Source organism: Scophthalmus maximus, chromosome 8, assembly GCF_022379125.1.
Source record: "Scophthalmus maximus strain ysfricsl-2021 chromosome 8, ASM2237912v1, whole genome shotgun sequence".
NCBI classification, from domain to species: domain Eukaryota; kingdom Metazoa; phylum Chordata; class Actinopteri; order Pleuronectiformes; family Scophthalmidae; genus Scophthalmus; species Scophthalmus maximus.
The window spans coordinates 9,889,593-9,912,818 of record NC_061522.1 but is presented as its reverse complement, the minus strand read 5'-3'; the positions used below and the strand labels follow the sequence as shown (position 1 = coordinate 9,912,818).

The window sequence follows — 23,226 nt, the reverse complement described above, 5'->3', positions numbered from 1 at the left end:
GGGAATGAAAGACTACATTTTAAGTTGCTTTGTACATAATTGTGCACAGCTCTCAGAGGAATACTGTGGACATATATTCAGATCGTTGTTGTGCAGAATCTGACCACTTATGAAGGCTGGACGAACTCTGTTTAAAGTTTGACAATAACAAGTCAGACGCATTTGATTTTGATTTGATATTTAATGGTTAGGACAACACGTGGAATCAGAATTGTATGAACTGTGGTGACAGTGAAGGGAATGGCAAACACACATACATACATAGATATATATGTATGAATATATAAACATATTTTAACACGTTAAACAAAAAAACATTTGCATGTGATGCATATTTTCAAAGAGTCTAGTCCCGACCCTTGTCTCTCCCTCTCAGAGACTGGCTGCTAATTGGCCGCTGTGAGCACATTGTCAGGCTTTGTGTTATGTGCACGGCGCATTCAGCAAAATTCATTTGGTAATAAACATTTTTGACATGGAATTCATGTCTCTTATTGCATTTTATCTCTTAGAAAACAAAAAATAGCAGGGCGGCAGTTACATAGCTTCAGCTGCTGCGTCGTCGTCGTGGGCTCTTTGCACAGCTGACTTTGTGGTGTGTCAGAACGTTCGTCACGGCTCGGGGCTATTTTCTTCAATCAATTCCAAATGTAACCAGGGACAGTAATTTCTTCGCTAATGAAAGAGCATCGCTGCTCAATTATTTTCTAATTAGTCCTTACCCCAGTCGTTAAACGCTGAACATTGCGTTTCTGAGAAGAATATCATGTGAGAGCTTTCAAATATTACATTTTGCTTTTAGGTTTTGTGCGCGACTACTGACCGACAACAATCTTTCACACATTAATCAATCAGAGGCCGTCAGAGGTCACGTTTGTGCTGCAAATACATGTTGATACAAATTCAGAATCAGGCAATTTTATCAATGTAGCCTCACCTTTTTTTTTTGTATGATGTTGTTTATTTGATGCACTGTATGTAAATTATGTCAGTTGTTTTCTGTTTATTGTTGTAGTTTATATTAAACTATATTGTCTTTTATATTTTCCTGTACGGGGACTGCAGATGCAAATTAGCTACTTGAGCTCCTGCTCAAAACTTTTGCTGTGTACAGCCCCTGTTAAATAAACTTAACTAATAAACTAAACTTTTACCACACAATTACCATATGATAGATGGTCCGTGCTTTTGTTGCTTTAAAAGTAAACCTGAATGTCCAAGCAGTACAAGACTGAGGACCAACTGTCATTTAGAGCCATTATAGAAATTATCCCTGAATATCGTCCATTACTCTAATAAGCACTCTTTCTCCAGACAATGCTCCTCAATGATAATTATACATTAAGATGTGCTTTATGCAAAAAAATTATAGAATATCCCCAAGAAACGTTGCTCTCCTTCCTTCTGCTCATGCAGGACCTCCGAGGCCGTCTCCCTGCTGTGCTGACATACCCAATCGCGCTGTGACACCAATCTGTGGACATGACTTTCATCACACCACCTTCATAATGTATTTGTTTTCCCCAGATGCAACATCAGTGTTAGATGACCTGTGAGCGACTTACAGGAAGTGCATTCAACCGTGAAGATATCACACAAAAGTGCAAGAATCGATAGAGAACATTTATAGAAAACATTTATCAAATAGGCAAAAACTGCTTCAAGTGCTCATTAAGATTTTTTAAACATATATATGTATATAAATGTATATAATACATAAATTAAATACTAAAATAGAAAAACTATATAACAAAATATTCCAAATTGCCCCCTTTCATTTACTATTACTGGTAAATGAATGCAGGAAATGTTAGCTACGCAGATAAATGACTGCGTTGTCACTGGATTGTGTTAGTGTACCATCAGAATGATTGATTTTCTTTCCTCTACACTGCACATGGGTTGGTAGGTTGGTCATTCAGCATTGGTGAGGGATCATGATGGCAATTAGTCCAGAACTTTGACATTCTTTCCCTTGAAAAAACAACAACTGGGTAATATAATGCCCATTGATATAAAATGGAAGGTCTTCCTGATGACCAAATAGACATCTGTTATAATATTCTATATTTTCTTTAGTCAGCAAACCACAACAAATTAAAGGCACAATGACGATAGTTCCCCAAGAACATGAGCACTGTTGTTTCATTTGAGTTGATCCTTCATGCACTGTCCTGCAGTCGTAAGTATAATGCACCAAATGTGGAGTAATCGACCGCTGAAAATAACCCCCAACAACTGTACCTCTTTTAAGATAATATTACTAAAAGAAACTACAGTGCCCAGCTGTTAAGGGAAATAATTTAGAACAATTACACCCTTGTCTTTAAGACGTAGGCCTGGTGAAGAGTTATACTATTGGGCTTGATGTCTTTACCCTAATGTAAAATATAACCCTTTTACTCCACTTCTGATGATTATGTGTTAATGCTGCTCAATACCAGCGAACCCCTCTGGCCCTGAATTCCACAGAGACTCATCTCCTCTGGGAAATCAGCCTTATGGGCAGCAATTTCCCCAGGATGAATGACATGCGCTCCATCACTTCTCTGTGAAGACATTTCCACTGGCTATATCACAATTGCGCTCCTGGCAACACAGAGTGTGTGACATTAATATTTATACAGCACAGGCTGTGCAGTACTGTACAGTTCCAGAGAAAGGTAGAGGGGTTTAAAGGATCAAGTCTGGTGAAGAACTAGTAAACCTGTTGCAAAAAAAAAGGTGGAGTCTCTACAATTTAAAATGAATTTGGATTTAAATGCGGTGATATTTTACGTTAAGATACATATACCTACGTAACTGCATTAATGAATTTCATCCATAGACGAAGCCTGTGATATGGGAGTAAAATCCCCCCAAAAGGCCAAAGTAAAAAGCAGAATATGATAATTACCAAATGAAATTGCAATTTGGACCATGGACCAAAAATTAGATGTGGATCCATATTCACTCCCGGTTTGGTAATTTGGTTGAATTTGTAAATGTTGACACAGATCCCTGATTTTGATTGTATTAATGATTATGATTACATTTTCTATTTTCATTTAGACAATTGACATTAAATAACACTGACATTTACGAACATCAGTGTTTGTTACGGGGATGTTGCGTTGCTCTTTTAAAGGCCGGGACGCACCAAAGCGACGGTCGGCTGTCCGAACTCGTCTGAACGTTGACGAGTGGCGATCGTCCAAGTCCATCGAAACTCGCGTGTGTTCCGCACCGCCAAAATTGTCGACGAGAGTCGGTTGGTGAAAGAGCTTACTCTGATTGGCTGTTCAGATTTAGCGAATCAGAGCACGAGAAGAGAAATGTAAGTACAAAAGAATGCAAAGGAGGAGGTCAAGAGGGTAAACACTCAAAAGACTATTTTGAGAGGTCATCTTCATCTATCCCTCAATCTGGGTCGTCATGGCTGTATCAGCTGATCCGAGAGAGGCTGCCTCCGTACGACATTACAGATAAACAATTTCTGAATTTCTGCATGACATATATAAAAACTACCGCCTCCTGCTGGTATGGAGAGTCAATTCCTCTCACGCAGGCACAGAACGTACGAGCCAGTTGGCCATTGGATTCAGTCTTGGCGGTGTGTTCAGGGTACAATTTTGGTTGCCTGACACGGACAGACATATTTGACATCCAGAGCAGACACAGCAGGCGGTCTCTGTCGACATGAGTATTTGGACGTTGCGTTGGTGTGTCCCTACTAACAGCAGCACATTCTCACAAAATCCAATCACCACAAACTATTGTTGAAACAATTAGCCAATTAGTTGAGTGACAAAAAAAAAGGGCTAAATATTTCTGCGGCTCCAGCTTCTGTGATGTGAATGTGCTGCTGTTCTGTGTTTGGTATGCAGTGCGGCGAAACGCACCTTCTGTTGTCATAGTCTCTTCATTAATTAACACAAAGACATTCTTCTGCTCTCAGAAGGCGCCACACTGACAGATATAGTTCAGGGGGGAGAGAAAAAAATGACTGAACGCTGGAGCTTACGGCTCCTCTACAAATCCCCACCGCCTCTGTCGAACTTACTCGGATGTGTCAGTTTATCGCAAATCTGTTGCTTTTCCTATCGGTTCCTTCATTATGGTATCAGGGCTCGTGAATGTGAATCTGCTGCCGCTGCCCCTCAGTCATCAGCGGCAGGTCTTACGCAAAAGATGAGCCATCGCCACGTGCTTGGCTGCTCTCACCCGCGTATTTAGAAGACAGACCTCTAAGTGTGTTTAAGAATTTAATTTCATCCACGTGCTCCACTGTTCAATTCCGTTCGCAGGTGAAGTGTGGCAGTAATGTAGGTGTACAGAGTACTGGAGAGTGAGGAGCATCTGGGAGCTTTCGCTGTGAAACATTCTTCGGAATCAGACATCCGAATGGCAGACGCCAAGATGTTCAAAGGTGCCCGGCCGGCTTCTCTACAGAATAAAAGAAATGTGTTTTCAAGTAGAAAATAGTTCCTTCAGTTTAAGAACTATCATTTTCCTCAGATTTTGAAACCAGACAACCAGATGGTCTGCCAGACAGTTGTTATTTCTCGGTAATACACACGAGTGTATGAATTTTTGTTTCCCTTTCTACATTTCCCCACTTCTTGGCGAGATCCCACTAAGAAAATCACTTGAGCCATAGAAATATTCTACTTTTCTCTCTCTCTCTCTCTCTCAGATGTGAACAGTGCAGCAGTGACATTGGTGTGAAGACAGAAGGAAATGTGACATCGGACTGCAGAGAGCTGTTCACCTCACTGGCCAATCTTTCTATTGGAATACTGAAGAGCAAATGTGCTTTATTTTATGATGAATGTAATTCCTTCATAATAAGGTGATAAGAGGTAACTTGAACATCAGTATCATTGTTTACAAGGCTGTTTCATGAGGGCAGTGCGTGGAGTCATTACCAGACAGATATTACCAGGGTTTTACTACATAGTGAGACCCAGAGACTTTGTCTCTCTGTATTTGTCACTTTAGTATAAACTTGTCTTTAATGGGTCCCTTGCTGAAACAACTGATTGTGTTGTTTCCTTGAGAAGAGAGGCTCTAATCCTAAATGAATTCATGCAATCAGTGAAGCAGGATATACTACCAGTGACCCAAACAGGGGTCAGGACTGCTCAAGGAGTAACACGAAAAAGGTCTCACCAGACACTTTTGCAAAACAAAATATTGTATATTCAAGGTCTGATTTTGCCATTCTATATTTCTTGTGAAAATACCTGACATACTCAGGCCTCTGAAAATCCCTATTCAATGAAAGTCCGGAGACTATTGTGTCAGTTGACCAGAGAAAGCTTTAACTACAACTAGTACAAAATTCAATTGTGTTCGTTCTGAACAACAACACAGAAAAATATGAAAGACATTCTCAAGTCTCTGTTGGGAAACAGATTTAAAAGTGCTACATCTAGTCCACACATCAAATACTGGGTGAGGACCAAAAAAATGTCTGATCCCAAGCGTCAAAGGAAAAAAGCTTTAGCACTGTCCAAATCTGACCATGGTCAAACCTAAGATAATCTAATGAACGTCTGGCCCCGGTTCAGTTTTGCCATCACTTCTTACTTTTTTAATGAGGTGCTTAGAAACTGTTACTGTGTATGAAAATGTGATTTGTTACATTACATTGCTTTGAACCTTCTTTCTGCTTCTATCAGTCATTGATTGACTGCAAGCAGTTATGCAGATTGTGACGCAATCCCAGAGATTCCCTGAGTCCAACTGCTTGTCATCAATTTACTTGCAAATCCTTTACTATCCTCATGTGGCCAGCAGAGCTTACTGCAGGGTTGTTTTTTTAATTATTATTATTATATGACTCTGTGCATACAGTATGTAGTAATAAAAACCACAACAAAAAGGACAATGATGCCAATACTTTATTTGATTCAAATGTCAACATTGTCATTGGCAATACTGAATTACTGTCTTTAATTTTACAATATTTACATGGATGTATAGAAGGGAAATATCTATTAAAGATATTAAAGATACGTCCCAGCACGTATGTTGTCTTAATTAGGGGCGAGTCATTTAAGTATCAAGTCCACTTAGAAAGAAAAATAGTAATACATAGGAAAATGCTTTTTTTTTTTTTTTACAGGAGCTGTGGCTTTATTTTTTCTCTTCCCTTGTAGTTTCTTAATCCTGCTCATCTTCTTCTTTTGCCTCCTCACCCTTCCCTTCCTCATCTTTTGCTTCCTCAGATTTTCCCTCTTCGCCTTTTCCTTCGTCTTCCCTCTTCTCCCCATCTGCGTCCCCCTCTTCCTTTTTCTCCCCTTCCACCGCCTTCTCATCTCTTTTTACCTCCTCTTCCCCCTCGTCCTCCTCGTCTACCTCCTCTCCCGTCATTCGCTCCAGATCATTGATGCGGTGTCTTAGAGCCTTGTCAGCACTCGTGTAATTTCCCAGAATCTTCTTTAGCTTGGTCTGCATCAGATCCATCGTATTATACAATTTGTTGACCTTCTCCTCCAGCTCTTGCGCCTCGGGCAGAATGTTAGCTGGGTCCAACTCGATCAGACCATCTTTCATCAGGATCTGCCGGCCTTTCTCCTCCAGCATGCCTTTTGCATCCGGATACTCTGTCAGTGACTCCATCAGGTCATCCTTGGACAGGCAGAAGAGGTCTGAGTATCCGATGCTGCGGATGTTGGCCGTCCGCCTGTTCCCTGCTTTGCTGCCTTTAATATTCAGGATGCTGATCTCACCAAAATAGCTGCCACTCCCCAGCACAACAAACTGTGTGACGCCGTCATCAGCAACAACTGCAAGTTTTCCATCTTTGATAATGTACATCTCACGGCCAATGTCGCCCTTCTTGCAGATATAGTCTCCGGGGCTGAAGACCTGAGGCCGCAGCTTGAGCACCAGCTCGATCAGCAGACCTGCCTCGCAGTCTGCAAAAATACGAACCTTTTTTAGAGTGTCCATGTGGACCTGGATGGCAATTTCAGCCTTTAGCTTGTCCGGAAGATATCGCAGCACCTCCCTTTCATCCTGTGCCTTGCCATTATTCCACAGATAGTCAAACCACTTGATGACTCTCAACTCCAGCTCCTTGCTGACTTTTCGAACCTGTTCACGACAGAAAGAACATTAAGAACACAATTAACAGATGATTTCCCCGTATCTTTTTCAGATGTTTTAATGGAAAGAGGAGGGTCGTCTACCTGCATGTACTGCTTGATGTTGTCAATTCGGGACTGAAACTGGGCTTGGGCAGCGTTCATGTTGGAGATCATGGTGGCAATGTTTCCTACAATTGTGGCAAAGATCAAGACTCCAACTAAGAAGTCGCCCACATGGAAGAAAAACTCAGAGTCCAGGGCTGGTGGTGGTGTTTCTCCGATGGTGGTGAGGGTCAGTGTGGACCAGTATAGGCTGAATGCATACTTCCTCATGGGCTGCCCAAAGGCCGGCTCCTCAGGATCATCCAGGGCCGGGTAAACCCAGTCATCAGCGCCAAAACCAATATACTTGGAGAAGGAGAAGTAAAAACAGGCGTTCCAGTGGATGATGATGAGAATGTACATGATCAAGTTTCCGATGCGGAAGAGGTTGGGGTAGTTGGTCTTGGTCTCCGTCCGCGTGAAGAACTCCATCATGCGGCTGATTCTCAGCAGCTTGTTGATGCGGATCTCCGGGTAGTTGAGGCCGAGGAAGAAATAGAGGACGTCAGTGGGCAGCATGGAGAGAACATCGAGACGAAACTGGAAGCTGCTGATGTATCGATCCCGGAGCAACTTCTCATCTTTCACCAATAAACCTTGCTCAAGGTAACCTGCGTTTAGAGAAGTGCAAATTCGTAGGCACAAGGTTTAGTGAAAGTAAAAGTTCTACGGCAACGCTGAAACTGAATGACAATCCCAAATAATCAAACCTTGATTGCACACAGACAATCATCTGTCGAATTCAGTTCATTAGGTAGCATTACCAAACATCTGGCAGCATCAGGGATGGTTTAGGTTTCTTGTATAAAGGGATGTCAGCACTCATACAATTTACACATTTTTCACATTTTAGTCTGTTTGTAGTTCCCATTGTAATCAGTCTTTATTTTCTGTTGATCAGCGTCTCATTGTGATTCAAATATGAACTAGATTGAAACAATAAATCCCAGATGGGTGAATATTTGCCATCAGCACTTTAAAACAACATGTTTAAAAATGCTTCAAGGTTAGGTTCACGTTTTCGGTGTATAACGTATGTGGAACAAAATCCATGGTTACTGTAAGTACAGAAAGACAAAGGCGTCAGATTAGCTTTTGCTGAACTTTGTTCTTCTTCTTTTGCACAGAAAAAAAGGAATCACTTCCCCTGACATCCTGTTTGTTGGGGGTCTTTTTTATATAATGAACATGATCTTTCTACACATTGAAAGGCTTAGCCTATGGTATTTTTTATTTTTTATTTTTTTACCTGTTCTGGTCCTGACGAGCATATCAAACATGTAGAATAGGTCTGAGGTGTAGTCCAAAAGAATCCAGTAAAGGATGTAGTTATCCTGCAGCTCCTCAAAGGAAGCCCTGTTTGCACAAGAAGAAGGCCACCAGCAGTGGGGCAGTTTTGAAAATGAATAATGATGAGCGCCTGCGCATGTCCTATTGTGCCACCGCTGCAGCCAATGTGATGCCAATCTCACTAGGATCAACCGACACAAACTGCAGTGCTCATCATAACCTGCTCTCACTGTGCTGTGAAGCCAGCAGCCTGGCTCCGTGCAGCGGAACACCCATTTGTTAAAAGCCTCCTATGGACGAGGATATCAAATGTTGAAGAATCAATGATTTATACACGTTACCTGGCTATGATCGTGGTCCAGTTGTACATGACTGGCAGTGTGATGACGAACAGCCAGTTGTAATACAAATTCCCAGCGGGGTTGATGACGAACAATTCTTTGGGCCTGTGAAAAGAACAAGAGAATAGAATTTAATACCTGGAAGTATACAGCATTTGAAAAGTTGTTTTAAGGAAGTTGGGGGAAGAAACTTACTTGTCTTTATCCTTGTCCTTGTCTTTGTCCTTTTCTTTTTCTTTTTCCTTTTCCTTCTCTTTATCTTTTTCCTGCTTTTCTTTATTTTCTTTTTCCCCATTTTCCTTCTCTCTGCAATGAGAATCCGTGCATTGATGAAAACAGTGCATTACAAATCGTCGTTTTCATACCATTTACGGAGAGGTTTGCGGTAAAACATAATTACTCTTTCTTCTCATTCTTATCATTTTTCTTCTTTTCCTCCCTGGAAAAGCAATAATTATCACATTAATTAAAAGTCACTCCATGTGCCTTAGGGAAACATCAAAGGGAAATTGTGTGGCTTCACTTATCACTTTGTGACACTGGAACTATACTTACTCTTCACTGTTGTTACTGTTATTCACGTTGAGCAGACAATGAGGGATTGATGGAGCCACACATCTGGAACAAACACAGCATGGGACACGTGAAGTCAATTTGTGATCAGTCTTACTCACTACCCACTGTTCCAATTTGCGTGAAATGAGTCTTTGAAGACTTTGCTCACAGCTCGTCCCCGCTTTGCTCTTCGCTGTCCGTGGGAATGAGCTGTGCATCGCGAGGTGGCACGGTGAGGTGGGGACGGGTGTTTGAAGTGGTCATGGCAACAGAGCTGCAGTTTAGCCTGCAAAGATAAAGCACAATGTGGATACTTAGCGCAGGGATGACGGGACTGGAGGTCTAGCACTCTTATAAACAGAATGAGTCAGCCTCAACTTCATGACATAAGACAGGAGTGACATGAAGTTTTGGAACTGAAACCATTTATCCTTTATTTGTTCAGTATGTCTGTAAGTATATGAATATATCTATATTCTACATTATCTATTGGAATTTGGACTGTTAATCAGACAAAACAAGACATTTGAAGACAGCATTGGTCTCTGAAAACTTGTAATTGACACCAATTTTACAGACAAAACTACTTGAAAAAAATAACCTGCTAGGACGTGATAATGGAAATAGTCGCTGATTTCCCCCCCATCGTTTTGATTGTCAGAAAGAAAACTAACAACACTGAATTGCATCATAACAAATGCATTTTCCATAAAGTGAACTCTCCTCATATAATTGAACTGTCACAAAAATCTCTATGCAGGAGAGAACAAAAGGTGAAAATATTCTTGTTTAAAAACTACTGTAAAAACATATGCAGTCAATAACTGACGTAACACAAAACAGAAAATAATATTTTTAACTCCATATCTGTCCTTTCATTTGGATCTTCACCCACATCACCCACATCACACCTGGTGTAATATTTCCCTTGGTCAGAAATGAAACCATGTAGGATAGTTTGCATGACAGATCCAGTTGATCTGAGTTGTGATGGTATGTCTGTCTGCACAAACAGTTGATGCTACGACAAAAAACTTCCAAAATATGGTGACGGACACACAATACATTCAGTTCTATGTACTAAACTTACCTTTTCGGGCTTGTTAATGTAATGTAAAGTCCATTTTTCTTTGATCCTTGTGCATTTTTTGTTTTTTATAAAGATCCGGAAAGTGGCCACTCACAGTAGCAGCAGATTTATTGCATCAATCATCGGATGATAATCAGAATAAAATCTATATATTACTGGACACCTATAACCATACAGTCTCTAACTAACTGTGTCATAGAGTCTCAGTGACCCTGATAAGGATTTGTGGATTAGAGTTGGCTGAGAAGAGGAGAGGCGACGTCAATCATCCTGCTTGTTTGTCCACTCTGGTGGGAGATGAGATGAGATAATACACATTCAACTGGCGTTTGGACTACACATAGTTCACCTCAGCTCAACAGAAAAAAACAATCTGTCATTTCTATTTGTGTGTTGACACTTTTTCACCCTTTAAACTCGACAAGCTCTAATTTCCCTGACCATTTGTGGAACAGCATTGGATTTAATCTGTGCGCACACACACACACACACACACACACACACACACACACACGGGCATCTCCTGCTCAGTCAGCACTCTCAGCCATATCCAGCTCTGATCCTATTAGATCATGCCGGGTGTTACAGATTTCAGTTCAGGTGGATTGGGTTTCTTTTATATGAATGAGAATCATGAGCGCTAGATTAAATCTGACCCTCTCTGCGAGTGAAACACATTGTTGGTTCAGTTACAGGGTCCTGGTTTTACACTGATGTTAATGGTAACACTTCTGCTTTCCTGACATGACGCCCACAAATGTCTGCTGAGAGAAAAACCCTGCAGCTAATACAGAGAGACAGGAAACATAGGAAGAGACATACAAATGCTGCAGTTGCACGGTGCTCATGTTAATGTTTTAATGCTTGAATGTCTATTCAATCACGACTGAATTTCAAATATTTTAATAAAAAGACAGAAGAAAGAGCTCAAAGAATATCTTTAATTTTCCAATTCTGGAGTGAAAACACACAAAGAGCATACATCATTTTTTTACCCTCAGTCTCTTCTTCAGCATGCCACAGCTTCTTTTCATCCTTTCATGGTGCCACCTACAGCACCCATTGCTGTTTTCTAGTTTTCCTTTTCCAATTCCCACACCAGGCCATGTCAGCCTAAGCTGCCAGCGGGGCAGCGCCCGCATCAGCGGGGCCAACATCAGCAGCACCAACATCAGCGGCACCAACATCAGCAGCAGCAACGTCAGCTGCACCAACATCAGCTGCACCAACATCTGCAGCAGCAACGTCAGCGGCACCAACATCTGCAGCAGCAACGTCAGCTGCACCAACATCTGCAGCAGCAACGTCAGCTGCACCAACGTCAGCAGCAGCAGGGACATCGACTGCGGCAGGAGAGGCCACATCAGCAGCAACCTCGGGGGCCGCTGGTGTGACATCAACAGGAACCACATCCACGGGAGGGACATCCACAGCTGCAGCAGCATCAGCATCAGCACCAGCGTCGACAGCAGCACCAGCGTCGACAGCAGCACCAGCGTCGACAGCAGCAGCATCTACAGGGACGTCGACCACAGCTGGCTCAACAGCAGCTGCTGGATCTGCCGCCGGCTCCGCTGGTGTGGCGTCAACCACGGCTGGCTCTGCCTCGGCTGCCTCCACCTCTTCTGCCTCCTCTTCCTCATCTGAGTTTAGGGGGGCAGAAGGAGCAGCGGGCGCTGCACCTTTTGGGGCAGCGTCCCCTTCCTGAGCACGAGAAAGAGAAAGGAAACAACTCTGAGTTGATACGGACACAATTGGATAACGATCCATCCATCAATCGATTATCTGCTTGTTTTTTTTTTATCCTTTGAGGGTCATGGGGTGGAGAGCTGGAGCCCATTCCTCCTGACTTTGGGCGAGTTTAGGCGACATTTACCAGGCAGAGAGGCTCTAATGAAAAACCCCATAGAAATGCTGAATCATAGGATTCATAAGGATGAAGTTTCACATCATGTTTGGATGATTTTGCAAAAATGTTATTATGTACTCAGGTGAGGTCAGTGCAGCTGTCAGTCAAACAGCTCTCTTTGTCAGATGTCTTTTCAAACAAAGAAACAAAACAATATACTGTAAATAGTAAAAATTTAAATTTGCAAAATTTTCCCTGCTTCAAGTTCCAGGGCCCTGATATTTAAAAAATAAAAGAATTGGGTAAAATAATCAGGATCACACCACTGGGGTTCTGCCTTTTGTACTGATTTGTTCCCCAAGTCCCCCAATTTGCTCCCAAATTGAATACAATTCGACAAATTGTTTTTCTGTGGGGTTTTTTTGGAATTCGTACTTGTTGTGAGCAATACATGTTGGAGAAAAGTCTACGGTGGCCCAGAAGTGCCCAACAGAACGGAAAGGAGGCAAAATGAATGCAAACAGGGAGAATTACATCAACAAATGGAGGTCTACTCGTACAGATTATCTCTGATGAGAGCGATAAAACAATACTACATCCAGTTCCATGTTAAGACGTCTGCTTACCTCTGTCTCTTCCTCTGATGCATCTTCAACAGCCGCCGCAGGAGCTGGAGGGGGAACATCGGCTGGCTGGGCTGGTGCAGCATCCACCTGCATAAATTAAAATGACTTGACTAATGTTGAATTGTGATTGATATAACTGTTGCAGCGCAAGGTCTAGTGTTGTGTGTGTGCTCACCACTTTCGCCACAGCTGGATCCGCCTAAACGGTACGTGACATACACACACACAAACACACACACACATACACAAACACACACACTTCAGTGACTATAGCAGAGTTCGGTTTATGTCAAAGGTTTTTCATTTTCTGTGAATCTAACAGCGTACAGATAAACTTACAGGAGCATCAGCAGCAGGAAGGAAAGGGTTTCCAACTACCCCCTGAAAAAATACAAATTAATGATTATGACTGACGCCAAACTAATTGGATTAATAAGGAAATTATTTATATCTTTTGATTTATTCGATTTTATCTTATTTTATTTCTTTTGGTTTTCCTTTCTTTTTTCCATTGTGATGGTACTTGTGAATCCCCACTACCTGCTGCTGGTACAGCCTGTACATCTCCATCCACCTGAGGGCCTCATTAGCATGTGCCGCAACCTGCTAAAGAAATACCAGACATCTCCAGACATGCTCTGCAGACAGGGGACTATCCCTTCTCTCTGTCAGACACCCATCTCACTCTACATGAGATGACATTGCAAAAACATGGTATGACATGCAAAGGGAGACAAAAAAAAAAGTCTTACCTCGTTGCTTTCACTCCCTGGGACCTGTAGATTTGGAAAGGGAGCAGAGTAAAATGTGAACAGCTTCATGGGACGTCCTACAGAATAATATTGTTGTGTTTAAAGTTGAAGGGTAGGTTAAATGTTTAAAACAGGACCAGTCAGCAGACTAAAAGAAAGGAAGGAAAGACTTACAGGCGCAGCCAAGGTGGTGACCAGCAGGCACATCATGACAACCAGTAGCTTCATCATGACTCTTCCTAGAGAAAAAGCATATAATTTGATATACAAACATCATAAGATCAAAGAAATCTTAAATTAGAAATAATAAAAGAATAATTAGAATGAAATGCAATAATGCAGAAAAGATCATAACGATTAGATTAGGTTAAGATAATATTATTGTACTAGAAAAGCTTTTAATAAATACAGCAAAATGTTTCAAACCCAGTGTAAAATGTCTTACGTATGACAGTCCATTACCTTTTTTCTCCTGGTGCAGACAGCTGTTGAATATGTGTCTCCTCGGGGGTGTAAAGTTATCTACTTCATCTCTCCAACATGGAGGCCATTTATACACTGGAACATCCTGTGAGAGCCAATCACGTCCAGTAAAACCTGTATGTTTGAAGAAATCTACTTACACTTAAAAAAAAAGAGAGAGAGAGAGGCATGCAGGGTTAATGCCCCCTCTTATAGTTAATTACACAGTGCGCAAGTAGGCTCAGCACACATACCCCTCTCTTTTATTGCCCTACAACCAAACCTAAAAGACGGCATGAAGCTGACACAAGCATGTGCAGTAATGACAGTGACTGAGAAGCAGCACTTAGTTGAATATGATGGAATCTATATTATATGTATATATATATATACAAGGATGTTGTGGGTGAAGGCATGTCAGTACCGTTATAAAAAGCATTAAGTTCAGCAACCGTCAAAATCAAAGTACTGATAACACTGATGATTGTGAAAGGTTGGGTCCTCAGACAGCATGCAATAAACATCACCATGCACCAGCTGATTAATAAGAGATGAAACAACCACACACACACACACACACACACACATTGTCAATGGGAAGTACCTCTTTCGTGATGTCTGAACCGTGCTGATCTTTGTTTGCTTTAACTGGTGTGGTCGCACATGACAGCAATTTGGAACATTGAAGGTTTCTTATGTTTGTGTTTTTTGTGTGATTCCGAGTCACATAATGAAGGTGATTACTCTGTAATCTGAAAAGCAGTGTTTCTAGACATCCTCCCATCAAACCTGCTGAGCTAATGAGATTTAACTAAGATAGCAATTTCTTCAACTGTCCTGCAAGACTTCTGCCTCTTGTTATCTCGGCGTACAATTAGATTGTTTCTTTTTTGCTGAATGCTTTTGTCAACTTAACTAAACGGTGCATTGCTCGAGGAAAGCAAGTAAATACCTTCAGAGTTGTACTGATACCTATTCACCCCCTTTTCTCAACGCAGGGTGTAAAGTCAGGGGTCAAGGGCACCTTTCCTACTTCCAGTGCCGTTACTTTTAGCGCCGTTGGTTTGACCACACACACACACACAGACACACACACACACACACACACACACACACAAAGTTTCATGATTGCAACTGTAAGCAAATCCTCTTATGTGATAGTACCCACAGCAGGAGATGTCTCCCGGACCATGGTGTACTATGATCACACACACACACATGCACACACACACACACACAAACACACACACACACGCACACATGCACACGCACTCACACACAGGGTGAAAACATTACCAACCCCCGCTGGCAGCTAATTAAGGCCTTTAAATGTGCTGTCAACATGTCTTCAGCTGTGAGTGATAGAGGTTATGATGTATGTGATCTAAAGTTCCAGGCTAGAAAACCTCTGAAGATGAGACAGTCGTGGCATGAGAGGAAGGCGCCTGTGCCTCCGTTTAATCATCTTTTTGAAGAGATGAATGTTAAGTCATGCCATGACAGGTTATGGTCCGCAGGGGAGCGAGGATCAGGAACATATTTCCCTTCATGGTATTTACTTTTTCAAGACACTGTGTGGAAATTGTACTGAACCATAGTGGTAGTAATTACTAATGCTCCTCTTCTTCACTTGCTCTCTGCACTTTGGTGTGTTTTTTGTCATTTTACATTTGTGTACAGTCTTCTTGAATACAATTTGTTTACATATTTGTATTCTTATGTTGATGTTACTCAAGTTTCTACTCTGCTAAACCCTGCAGGGTAAAAAATTACTTCCATCTAGTATGTGTAACAATGAACGCCCTCACTCTTTTAAAACATGACCATAAAGGATTATTTACATCCAGCAAGTCTATAAATAACAATGTAAAAATTCTGTAAAGTAAGAATTTTGGATTTTATGAAAATTAAAAATAAAGGAGACTATTGATAATTTGACCAGTTTTAATGTTCAGTCTATGATGATATCTGGGTTATCATGGGGTAGGCTTGAAAACTTTAACCGAATACATGTGTTTAAAGGATGAGGGCATTTAAAAAGCGTGGAGGGTCCAGTGAAAGATGCTTTTAAATTGCATTATGGGATGGGACTTCTAGGGTTGGAGATACTTTGGCCAGTGCTGGATACAGTGCTGGATATATATATATATATGCAGTACCGCTATATATATATATATGCAGTACCGCTGCTGCATTGTTATGTATATATAATACTCAACAGATTATGAAACTCTTTATCTAAGCAAAAAAGAATACCACCTGAATTGCTTGGAAAAGTTGACTTTATTTCTTAAAAGAAAATTACACTTAAAGACATTGATTAATAAACATGTGCAGCATACTTCTTTGATACTGTGATTTCCACAATACTATTGAGAGTTAATTCTGTAGTTGACGGTGGACAGAAGATGGCTGCTGAAGGTTTATACAAGTCTACGATAAGTTATCGTTAGTCTAGAGCAACTACAAAGTGAAGCAGATGGGTCCTTGGAAATTTATTTCATTCTATGCAGATGACTGTGCCATTTAACTATTGCAACAGTTTTCTTAATAAAAAGTTATATTTTGATAATTTTAGCATTTTTTTTAAAACTTCAGTAAGAATATGTGAAACCGGTATTCAGTCATAATCATTTAAATCTTAATCCACGGTGGGCATCTGGATGCTAAGGAGGAAGAAAGAGTCTTTCTTGCTTCCTTTTCATGCCTCCCATTCACTTCACACCTTCGCTGGCATCTGCGAAGATAAATAAGCAATTTAAAACAAATATTCTAAATATCACACACTCTCTCTAAAGATGAAATTTGCTATACATTTCATTAGCCGTCATTTGCAATATATGCATTGACAGAACAGCTTTTATGAAACTTGAATAAATCCACAGTGATGTATTGAGTGATCATTACTTGGCTTGCCTGTATGGGCTGGTCCTGCTGGAGAGACTGCAGGGGATCCTGGGATGGTAGAGGATTGGCATCAAATGATGGAATCTGGAAGAAAAGAAAAAGGACACACCAACTTTATGAGAAGAAAGTGGATAAAGATGAACATGAATCAATCGAATACCTAAAGCACATTGAGACAACATTTATTTTGTCTCACATTCATGGTTTGCTGGGGAATATTGGGAACGTTTTGTGGAGGATATTCAAAGGGGAGAGCCTGTGGGGAAAAACAAACAGATTCAGGCGGTGTTGTGATATGATTCTACAGGGGGAAAGCAGTTAAAGGAATAATGGACATTTAGATAATGTATCATATTTTTCACCTGAGGGCGATTTGTCATTGGTGGGATGTTTGTGATTATCTGAAATAAAAGTACACTCATTTAGTACCATAAAATGATGGAATATTTACATGATGTATTATGTAATATGTCAACAATTAAAATATTTACCCTCTGCTGAGAGAAGTCATAGGGGTAGTACTGCAGAAACACAAACATATGAATAAATCTTGATGTTATTTATCGTACCAGTCATGCTCCTATCAGAAGTAACAGAAGTGTTTTTTTAATTTTTTTTTATCAGAACATTATCTTTAAACCGAAAGAAAATAAAAACAAGACACTTACAACTTCTACACTTTGTCTGCCAGGTGGCTGAGGAATGGAGTATTTGATGAAACCATGATAGGACTGTGGTAAGATAGGAAAGAAAAACAATCAACGAAAGTTGTGAACAGTTGACGTTCTTACCAGATTTTAAAATAAAAATATGATTCAGAAAATTGTACACTTACCTGGCCAGCGTTCGATCCACCTGCCACACCAGGAAAACTGTGGGGATAAATCTTCAAAAGAAAAACAAACGATAACATGTTTAAATGAGGGACTGTAAGGATAATTGCTAATCGCAGAGTCAATATTTCATAAAACTAAAAAAAAGTAGGAGAGAATGGGTCATACTAGTTCCACGCTATAAGCACCAGCCATTCCGGCTAGTGGGAGAGGCTGAGCAGCTGCGAAGGGATTCTGCACCTGAATGGATGTAAAATCATCACCATGGTCAAAAGACAGAACTTTTTCTGCACCGCATCATGGCTGTATAACAATGTGGCCCTTCTCAACAGGCCCATATATTATTCTTTTTTGCAAAGCAAAAGCAACAAACTCTTGACACAGAAGTTGTACAGCTCATTATGTATGCACATATCTTACCTGTGGCGGCGGCACCTGCTGTCTGGGTCCTGTGTAATGAGTCAGGTAGTGAAAGGCCGACTGAAAGAGTAAAGACAGAATCAGAAAATGACGTTGAGACAAGTGAGAAATGAAACAGAACTTAAATAATAATGTTCTCTCTGCATGAGAGCAACCTTTGTCTATCTTTTTTTTTTTTTCATACTCACTGGTGCAGCTGAAGCTGTGCCTGCCAGACATATGAAGATGATGGCCAGTTGCATTTTTGCAGAGAGTCCAAGTCCTTCAGACATAAAAATCATCATTACAAACAATAAAAAATCCAAGACAAAAAAAACTGTTACACTGGATGTTTGCCTCCTTCTAGAAAAACCTTGCATGAACTCACCTTCTGCAAAAAAATAAGAAAGAAATAAAGAAACAAACACCACCAGAGAAGTTGATGGATGCTGAAGGTGATGCCAGTCGTATCTTCCACACAGTTTCCTTGGCTTTTATATGGTGCCAGCTCGCCGGCGAGCCAATCACGGTCGACAGTGATGCTACCCAATGAGTAGGTACAGGTGTATAGTCTTCAGCTTTACTAAATGACCAGTGGTCAAATCCACTTTCAGTGTAATAGCAGACTCTGTCTGATTACACTGTCTGGAGTAGGACACGCCTTCGCTCGGCTTGCTCCTCATTCTGCCATCACTGCAGTTCGATGGCAGCTGTACCGCTGCTGCATTGTTATGTCTATAAAAGTAATATTAATGTTTTTCCTTCTATTTGCGTGAATATTCATTGTGTTTCTAAATAATGAGAGCAGCAGAAAAGGACAACATAGAGACAAGTCAATCCAGGCCACCGAGGGAGGAAAACAGCACCGACAGTGTTCACAAGAGAGAGAATTGAAAATGATTCACACATCTGAACGACCAGAAAGTAGAGTAAAGCTATACCTTCATGTATTAGCTATAGAATAATCAAAGGTTATTGGACGTGTGTTTGTTTAGTTGTAACTATTCAACACGTGTGTCAAAAACTCACAGGATTTTACACATGAATACATAGCAGAAATTTAAAATAACCTGTTAACAAAATGCTACATGTGGTTCAACATTTTATTTTGGTGACACTGTAATCTGATACAGGAGAATTTTAAAGTGAACAGAGAATGCAGGAATGTTTATACCAGAGTAATATTCATTATATTCCGTGAATTCAGAAAGTATCATTTCACTTTTTTTATGCCACATATGGATCTGAATACTTCCTGAATGTACTTTTTTATAGTATAGTGAGAATATATAGTTATTTGAACAAAAGAACCAAAAATAGAATTAATAACTCTTTTATTTATCATGAAGCTTAGAAGGAGCAAATTTGAATCAGAAAATATGTTGCATGTTGTTATTTCCAACAGTTTATCTTGGAGAAGAGGGAATGAGCTGGGATTTTTTTTTTAAAAACACACAAAAACACACTCATATTACATTGCATCTGGTGTTTTTTATTAGCATTTATATCACTTTTTCTCATGTTTTTCTAAATCAGAAAGCACAGCACCATCTTTTAGGGAAACAGTGGAGAGCCACTTTGCTCTATAGCACCGTTTTTTTTTCATAGGCATGACACCATATGTTTGAATATGTTGGGGAAACAGCAGTGTTCGCTGGTCATCTTTCACTGGGGTACGCTGCGGGTCTTATTGCATTGGTCACCTAAAGTGCAAACACAAGCAAAAACATCTACACTTCTCTCGTGATGACAAAACTCATGTTATCAGGGAGAGAAGAGAAAACAATAGAAACCTCTTTTTTTCCCAGAAATTATTGTGTGAAAACTAAAAACTCTGATTTATTTCAGTGACACATTACACTCTCTATGCCTCCTACGTGTGTGAGTGTGTGCTCTCTGTGTGTGTAAATGCACCTGTGTGTGCACAGACATGCACGTCCTGCTGATATTTTTAGTCGTCGTCATCATCATCATCATCACCTCTGGGTTTGGCAGCCTGAAATCACAGAGGATTTTGATGAGCCAATCAGGAGTGAGGACAGTCTCTCGCATGTCTGCTGATGAGTCAGTGTTTTCTCAACATCTTTAGCAGCAAAACAGCAAGCAGTCTGCATCGCTGACGCAACACCACTCATTTATTAGAATCAACCCGTTGCCCTCCATTCCACCTCGATTCAATATTCATTTTCCCCTACCTGCTGCTGCTGTCTGTTGAGAAGGTTATTCCTGTACTTTCAAAATCGATCAAACCTTTTGAAATGGTCCACAGCTGACTGCGACCGTGTCTTACCGGTTCAAGAAACTTAAATGGCTCAAAATGCAAATCAGTAATCATTCTTACAGGAGCACTTGCAGCAACGATAGGTCCGACGGGTGCAACAGGAGCTGCAGGAGCTGCAGGAGCTGCAGGAGCTGCAGGAGCTGCAGGAGCTGCAGCCAACGGGTCAAAACCGAAGGGATAGTACTAAAGAAAGAGATGAGATAAAGAAGTTCAATAAAGCGTCACATGACTCACCTAACAGATATTAAAAATCTGCAGACACTTACCACGTCCTCGGTGTCTCTGCCATTTGGCTCGAGGATCTCTTGCTTGATGAAACCACGAACCTTTCAGTGAAAACACGTGTGGTTTTAAAGTGCAATGCCTCACATTTAATCCAGCTTTGCTCAGTGGCTCACGTGGCCTCTAAAACGCCATTGAATCATAAATTCTTTGAATAGAACCCCCTTCAAACTAACACACCTAACATGTACATGGACACAAAGTTACTGTGTCACTCACCGGTCCTCTGATAGGCTGCCTCTGGCTGTCAACAGGGAGCAGCTGGAAATAAAAACGTTCAAGATTAAATATCGTCTTGAGACCCAACTTTTTATTTTGTTTTTAAATTGACTTTATTATTATTATTGCAAGTATAACAATTAAAACATCTTTTTTTAGGTTTGTTGCAGGTATAACTACAGTTGTACGCAAAGAGTGCAGCCCAAACCCTCAAGTATTCCAATTGGTAACACACAAATTAATTAAGTAATCCATTGTTTTAACTTGTTAACTTTGAGTTGAACAAACGTAATTCCTCTGTGTGTTAACAATTGAAGTCATTTTTTTAAGTTGGTAAGATTTTTTCACTTCATGAGAATCAACCAAATTTTTTTTCATGCAAAATGTATTATTTAATTGAATTTTTCTGTAAAGCCATTTGGTCAACAACTTTTTAAATATGACTTGACTTGATTAGATATAAATGTAATGTGAACAGGGTGAAAACAGGATGATAAAATGAACTTAAACTTACAACTTCCAGAGTTTCCAATGGGGCTCCAGCAGGGATAGCCTGGGCTGCCTGTAAAGACCATATGTTGACCATCACAACTTTAACATTTACACTCGAGTGTAGGCTACAAGAAAAAAGGAGCAAACTTCAAGAATGAGTGCCATTAACAGGCTCAGTTGTAGACGTTACGACCAGCGGTGACCGGATAATAGCAGACCTGTGCACATGACCTTATTCACTGATGTTTTTAAAATGTGTCTTTCTGTACCTGATCCGGAGCATGGTAGATGTCGAACTCCATGAACTTCTGCTGCTGTAAAGAGGATTCAGAGGAGAAAAATTCTGCAGCTTCAGTGCATCGAAGGTCAGTGTAAAAAAAACTATTCAGAGAATATAGTCAAAGAAATAATGTGGACAAGAAATAGGGAAATAAGGAAAAAATGACAAGTCCATGACAAGAAATATCTATTTGCTGATGAAGACTTTGTGATTATCCAAAACACAGAATCAGCCACTTCATTTGACATTAACCAAATATTCCGTCGTCAGCTATTTACAGCATTGGACAGTGTGTTAAGGATGTAAAGCTAAAACTTAACTTAGCATGATTTCATATATGAAATATTTAGGAAGAGATGGTATTTCCTTACAGGGGCACACCCAGCCATCCCAAGGACGCAGGCAGCAAGGAGGATGAATTTCATTTTGAATTAGGCTGTAAAAGAGAGTTGTTGTTTTTTTGTTATAATTCAAAGCATTCACTGCAACACTTACATGCATATATTTTATTACTTAAGAAATGTTTCATGATATTAATCGTCTATATTACCTTTCCTTTCCGGCGGTGCTGAAGAGTACTGAAGGATTGTTGAGGAGGTGTGTGATTAGTGGAGAGAGATCTACTCCTATTTATTTGCTGACAAAAACCAAGGACCAGCAAATCTTTGACAGGTTTTGGTGGTAAGCCAGGTATTATCCCTTTTTTTTATGATTACAAAATTGGCCGCTATCTTGCTGGGAGAAATCTTGTGATACATTTTTGTCTCTAAAAAACGCACATTAATCACATTTGTTGCCTCCATGGTGTGTTTTATGTAACAGCCCCTTTCAGGCCCCATCTTTTGAACTCAAGAGAGGTGAACAGGGTTATACGCGCATATCCTTCAAATTTGACCCAGAAAATGGATATTCAACACAACAGCTGTAATAGATCATCTTTAAGCATCACATTTGATTATAGTCCACTTGTAAAACTTAGGTGATATACTGTATTATAGCTGCTGATGGTGAATATTTCCTTCATATTACAGGTGTTCAATTTCTTTCTATGTTTGAGGCCTGTTCATTTCAGTTGAAACTAACTTTTAAACGTTGACATTTAGACTGATTTAATGGCTGTAGTTGTACAGTAAATTGGTATAAGCTTGAAAATACCTCACTCCAACCCCCATTGTACACCGAATCTCAACCTGTGGTGACACGTAAGTGCTGAACTTAACTGGGAAGCAAATGTCTGATAATAAGACAACCGCTGTGTCCACTCTCCTTACATCGAGGTGTTACTGGGCAGAAAAAAAACTCACTAAATAATATCTATGGCATCTCAGTTGAAATTTCATACGGGGGAAGAAATTTGACCTTCACGCATACAGTCTTTTTATGTGCAGGT

The 23,226-nt window shown here is 40.4% G+C and overlaps 4 protein-coding genes across 5 annotated transcripts; all 4 read right to left on the bottom strand.

Moving 5' to 3' along the window:
• Positions 1 to 6,147: 6,147 nt before the first annotated feature.
• Positions 6,148 to 9,628, bottom strand: cnga1a (cyclic nucleotide gated channel subunit alpha 1a). Its single transcript, XM_035638567.2, is given in 8 exon segments — positions 6,148 to 7,083; positions 7,179 to 7,789; positions 8,428 to 8,534; positions 8,810 to 8,914; positions 9,005 to 9,115; positions 9,210 to 9,248; positions 9,356 to 9,427; positions 9,537 to 9,628. Coding segments are annotated over 8 exon segments (2,073 nt in total).
• A 1,753-nt stretch (positions 9,629 to 11,381) lies between these two features.
• On the bottom strand, positions 11,382 to 14,229 carry enam (enamelin). The gene is made up of 8 exons (XM_035638569.2): positions 14,144 to 14,229; positions 13,856 to 13,920; positions 13,682 to 13,705; positions 13,470 to 13,532; positions 13,269 to 13,310; positions 13,105 to 13,128; positions 12,930 to 13,016; positions 11,382 to 12,158 (listed from the first exon to the last, which is right to left on the bottom strand). Exons 2-8 carry the CDS (start codon positions 13,910 to 13,912, stop codon positions 11,568 to 11,570), a joined length of 888 nt encoding a protein of 295 aa, XP_035494462.2. The 5' UTR covers positions 13,913 to 13,920; positions 14,144 to 14,229; the 3' UTR covers positions 11,382 to 11,567.
• A 2,178-nt stretch (positions 14,230 to 16,407) lies between these two features.
• scpp5 (secretory calcium-binding phosphoprotein 5) lies at positions 16,408 to 18,743 on the bottom strand. Its single transcript, XM_035637353.2, has 11 exons — positions 18,671 to 18,743; positions 18,492 to 18,565; positions 18,304 to 18,363; positions 18,052 to 18,123; positions 17,886 to 17,936; positions 17,719 to 17,781; positions 17,542 to 17,571; positions 17,413 to 17,451; positions 17,247 to 17,306; positions 17,060 to 17,134; positions 16,408 to 16,880 (listed from the first exon to the last, which is right to left on the bottom strand). The coding sequence occupies exons 2-11, from the start codon at positions 18,543 to 18,545 to the stop codon at positions 16,863 to 16,865; spliced, it is 522 nt and encodes a 173-aa protein (XP_035493246.1). The 5' UTR covers positions 18,546 to 18,565; positions 18,671 to 18,743; the 3' UTR covers positions 16,408 to 16,862.
• A 1,010-nt stretch (positions 18,744 to 19,753) lies between these two features.
• On the bottom strand, positions 19,754 to 22,508 carry scpp7 (secretory calcium-binding phosphoprotein 7). 2 transcript variants are annotated; one of them, XM_035638517.2, is made up of 9 exons: positions 22,387 to 22,508; positions 22,208 to 22,272; positions 21,826 to 21,870; positions 21,579 to 21,626; positions 21,065 to 21,106; positions 20,830 to 20,889; positions 20,624 to 20,746; positions 20,197 to 20,278; positions 19,754 to 19,985 (listed from the first exon to the last, which is right to left on the bottom strand). In XM_035638517.2, exons 2-8 carry the CDS (start codon positions 22,259 to 22,261, stop codon positions 20,234 to 20,236), a joined length of 417 nt encoding a protein of 138 aa, XP_035494410.2. In that variant the 5' UTR covers positions 22,262 to 22,272; positions 22,387 to 22,508; the 3' UTR covers positions 19,754 to 19,985; positions 20,197 to 20,233. The 2 variants fall into 2 exon arrangements, with proteins under 2 accessions (XP_035494410.2, XP_035494408.2); XM_035638515.2 differs by having other exon boundaries at positions 19,754 to 20,278.
• Positions 22,509 to 23,226: the final 718 nt, after the last annotated feature.

Coding starts and splice junctions, on each gene's coding strand:
- scpp7 (XM_035638515.2), bottom strand. CDS start 22,261: ATGAAATTCATCCTCCTTGCTGCCTGCGTCCTTGGGATGGCTGGGTGT. Junction 21,107..21,578: donor CATTGGAAACTCTGGAAGTT/GTAAGTTTAAGT, acceptor TTTTATTTCCAG/CTGCTCCCTGTTGACAGCCA. Junction 20,890..21,064: donor GGCAGCCTATCAGAGGACCG/GTGAGTGACACA, acceptor TTTCACTGAAAG/GTTCGTGGTTTCATCAAGCA.
- enam (XM_035638569.2), bottom strand. CDS start 13,912: ATGATGAAGCTACTGGTTGTCATGATGTGCCTGCTGGTCACCACCTTG. Junction 13,706..13,855: donor TCACCACCTTGGCTGCGCCT/GTAAGTCTTTCC, acceptor CCAAATCTACAG/GTCCCAGGGAGTGAAAGCAA. Junction 13,129..13,268: donor TTCCTGCTGCTGATGCTCCT/GTAAGTTTATCT, acceptor CGTACCGTTTAG/GCGGATCCAGCTGTGGCGAA.
- scpp5 (XM_035637353.2), bottom strand. CDS start 18,545: ATGCAACTGGCCATCATCTTCATATGTCTGGCAGGCACAGCTTCAGCT. Junction 18,124..18,303: donor AGCAGGTGCCGCCGCCACAG/GTAAGATATGTG, acceptor ACATCCATTCAG/GTGCAGAATCCCTTCGCAGC. Junction 17,572..17,718: donor GCAGACAAAGTGTAGAAGTT/GTAAGTGTCTTG, acceptor GTGTTTCTGCAG/TACTACCCCTATGACTTCTC.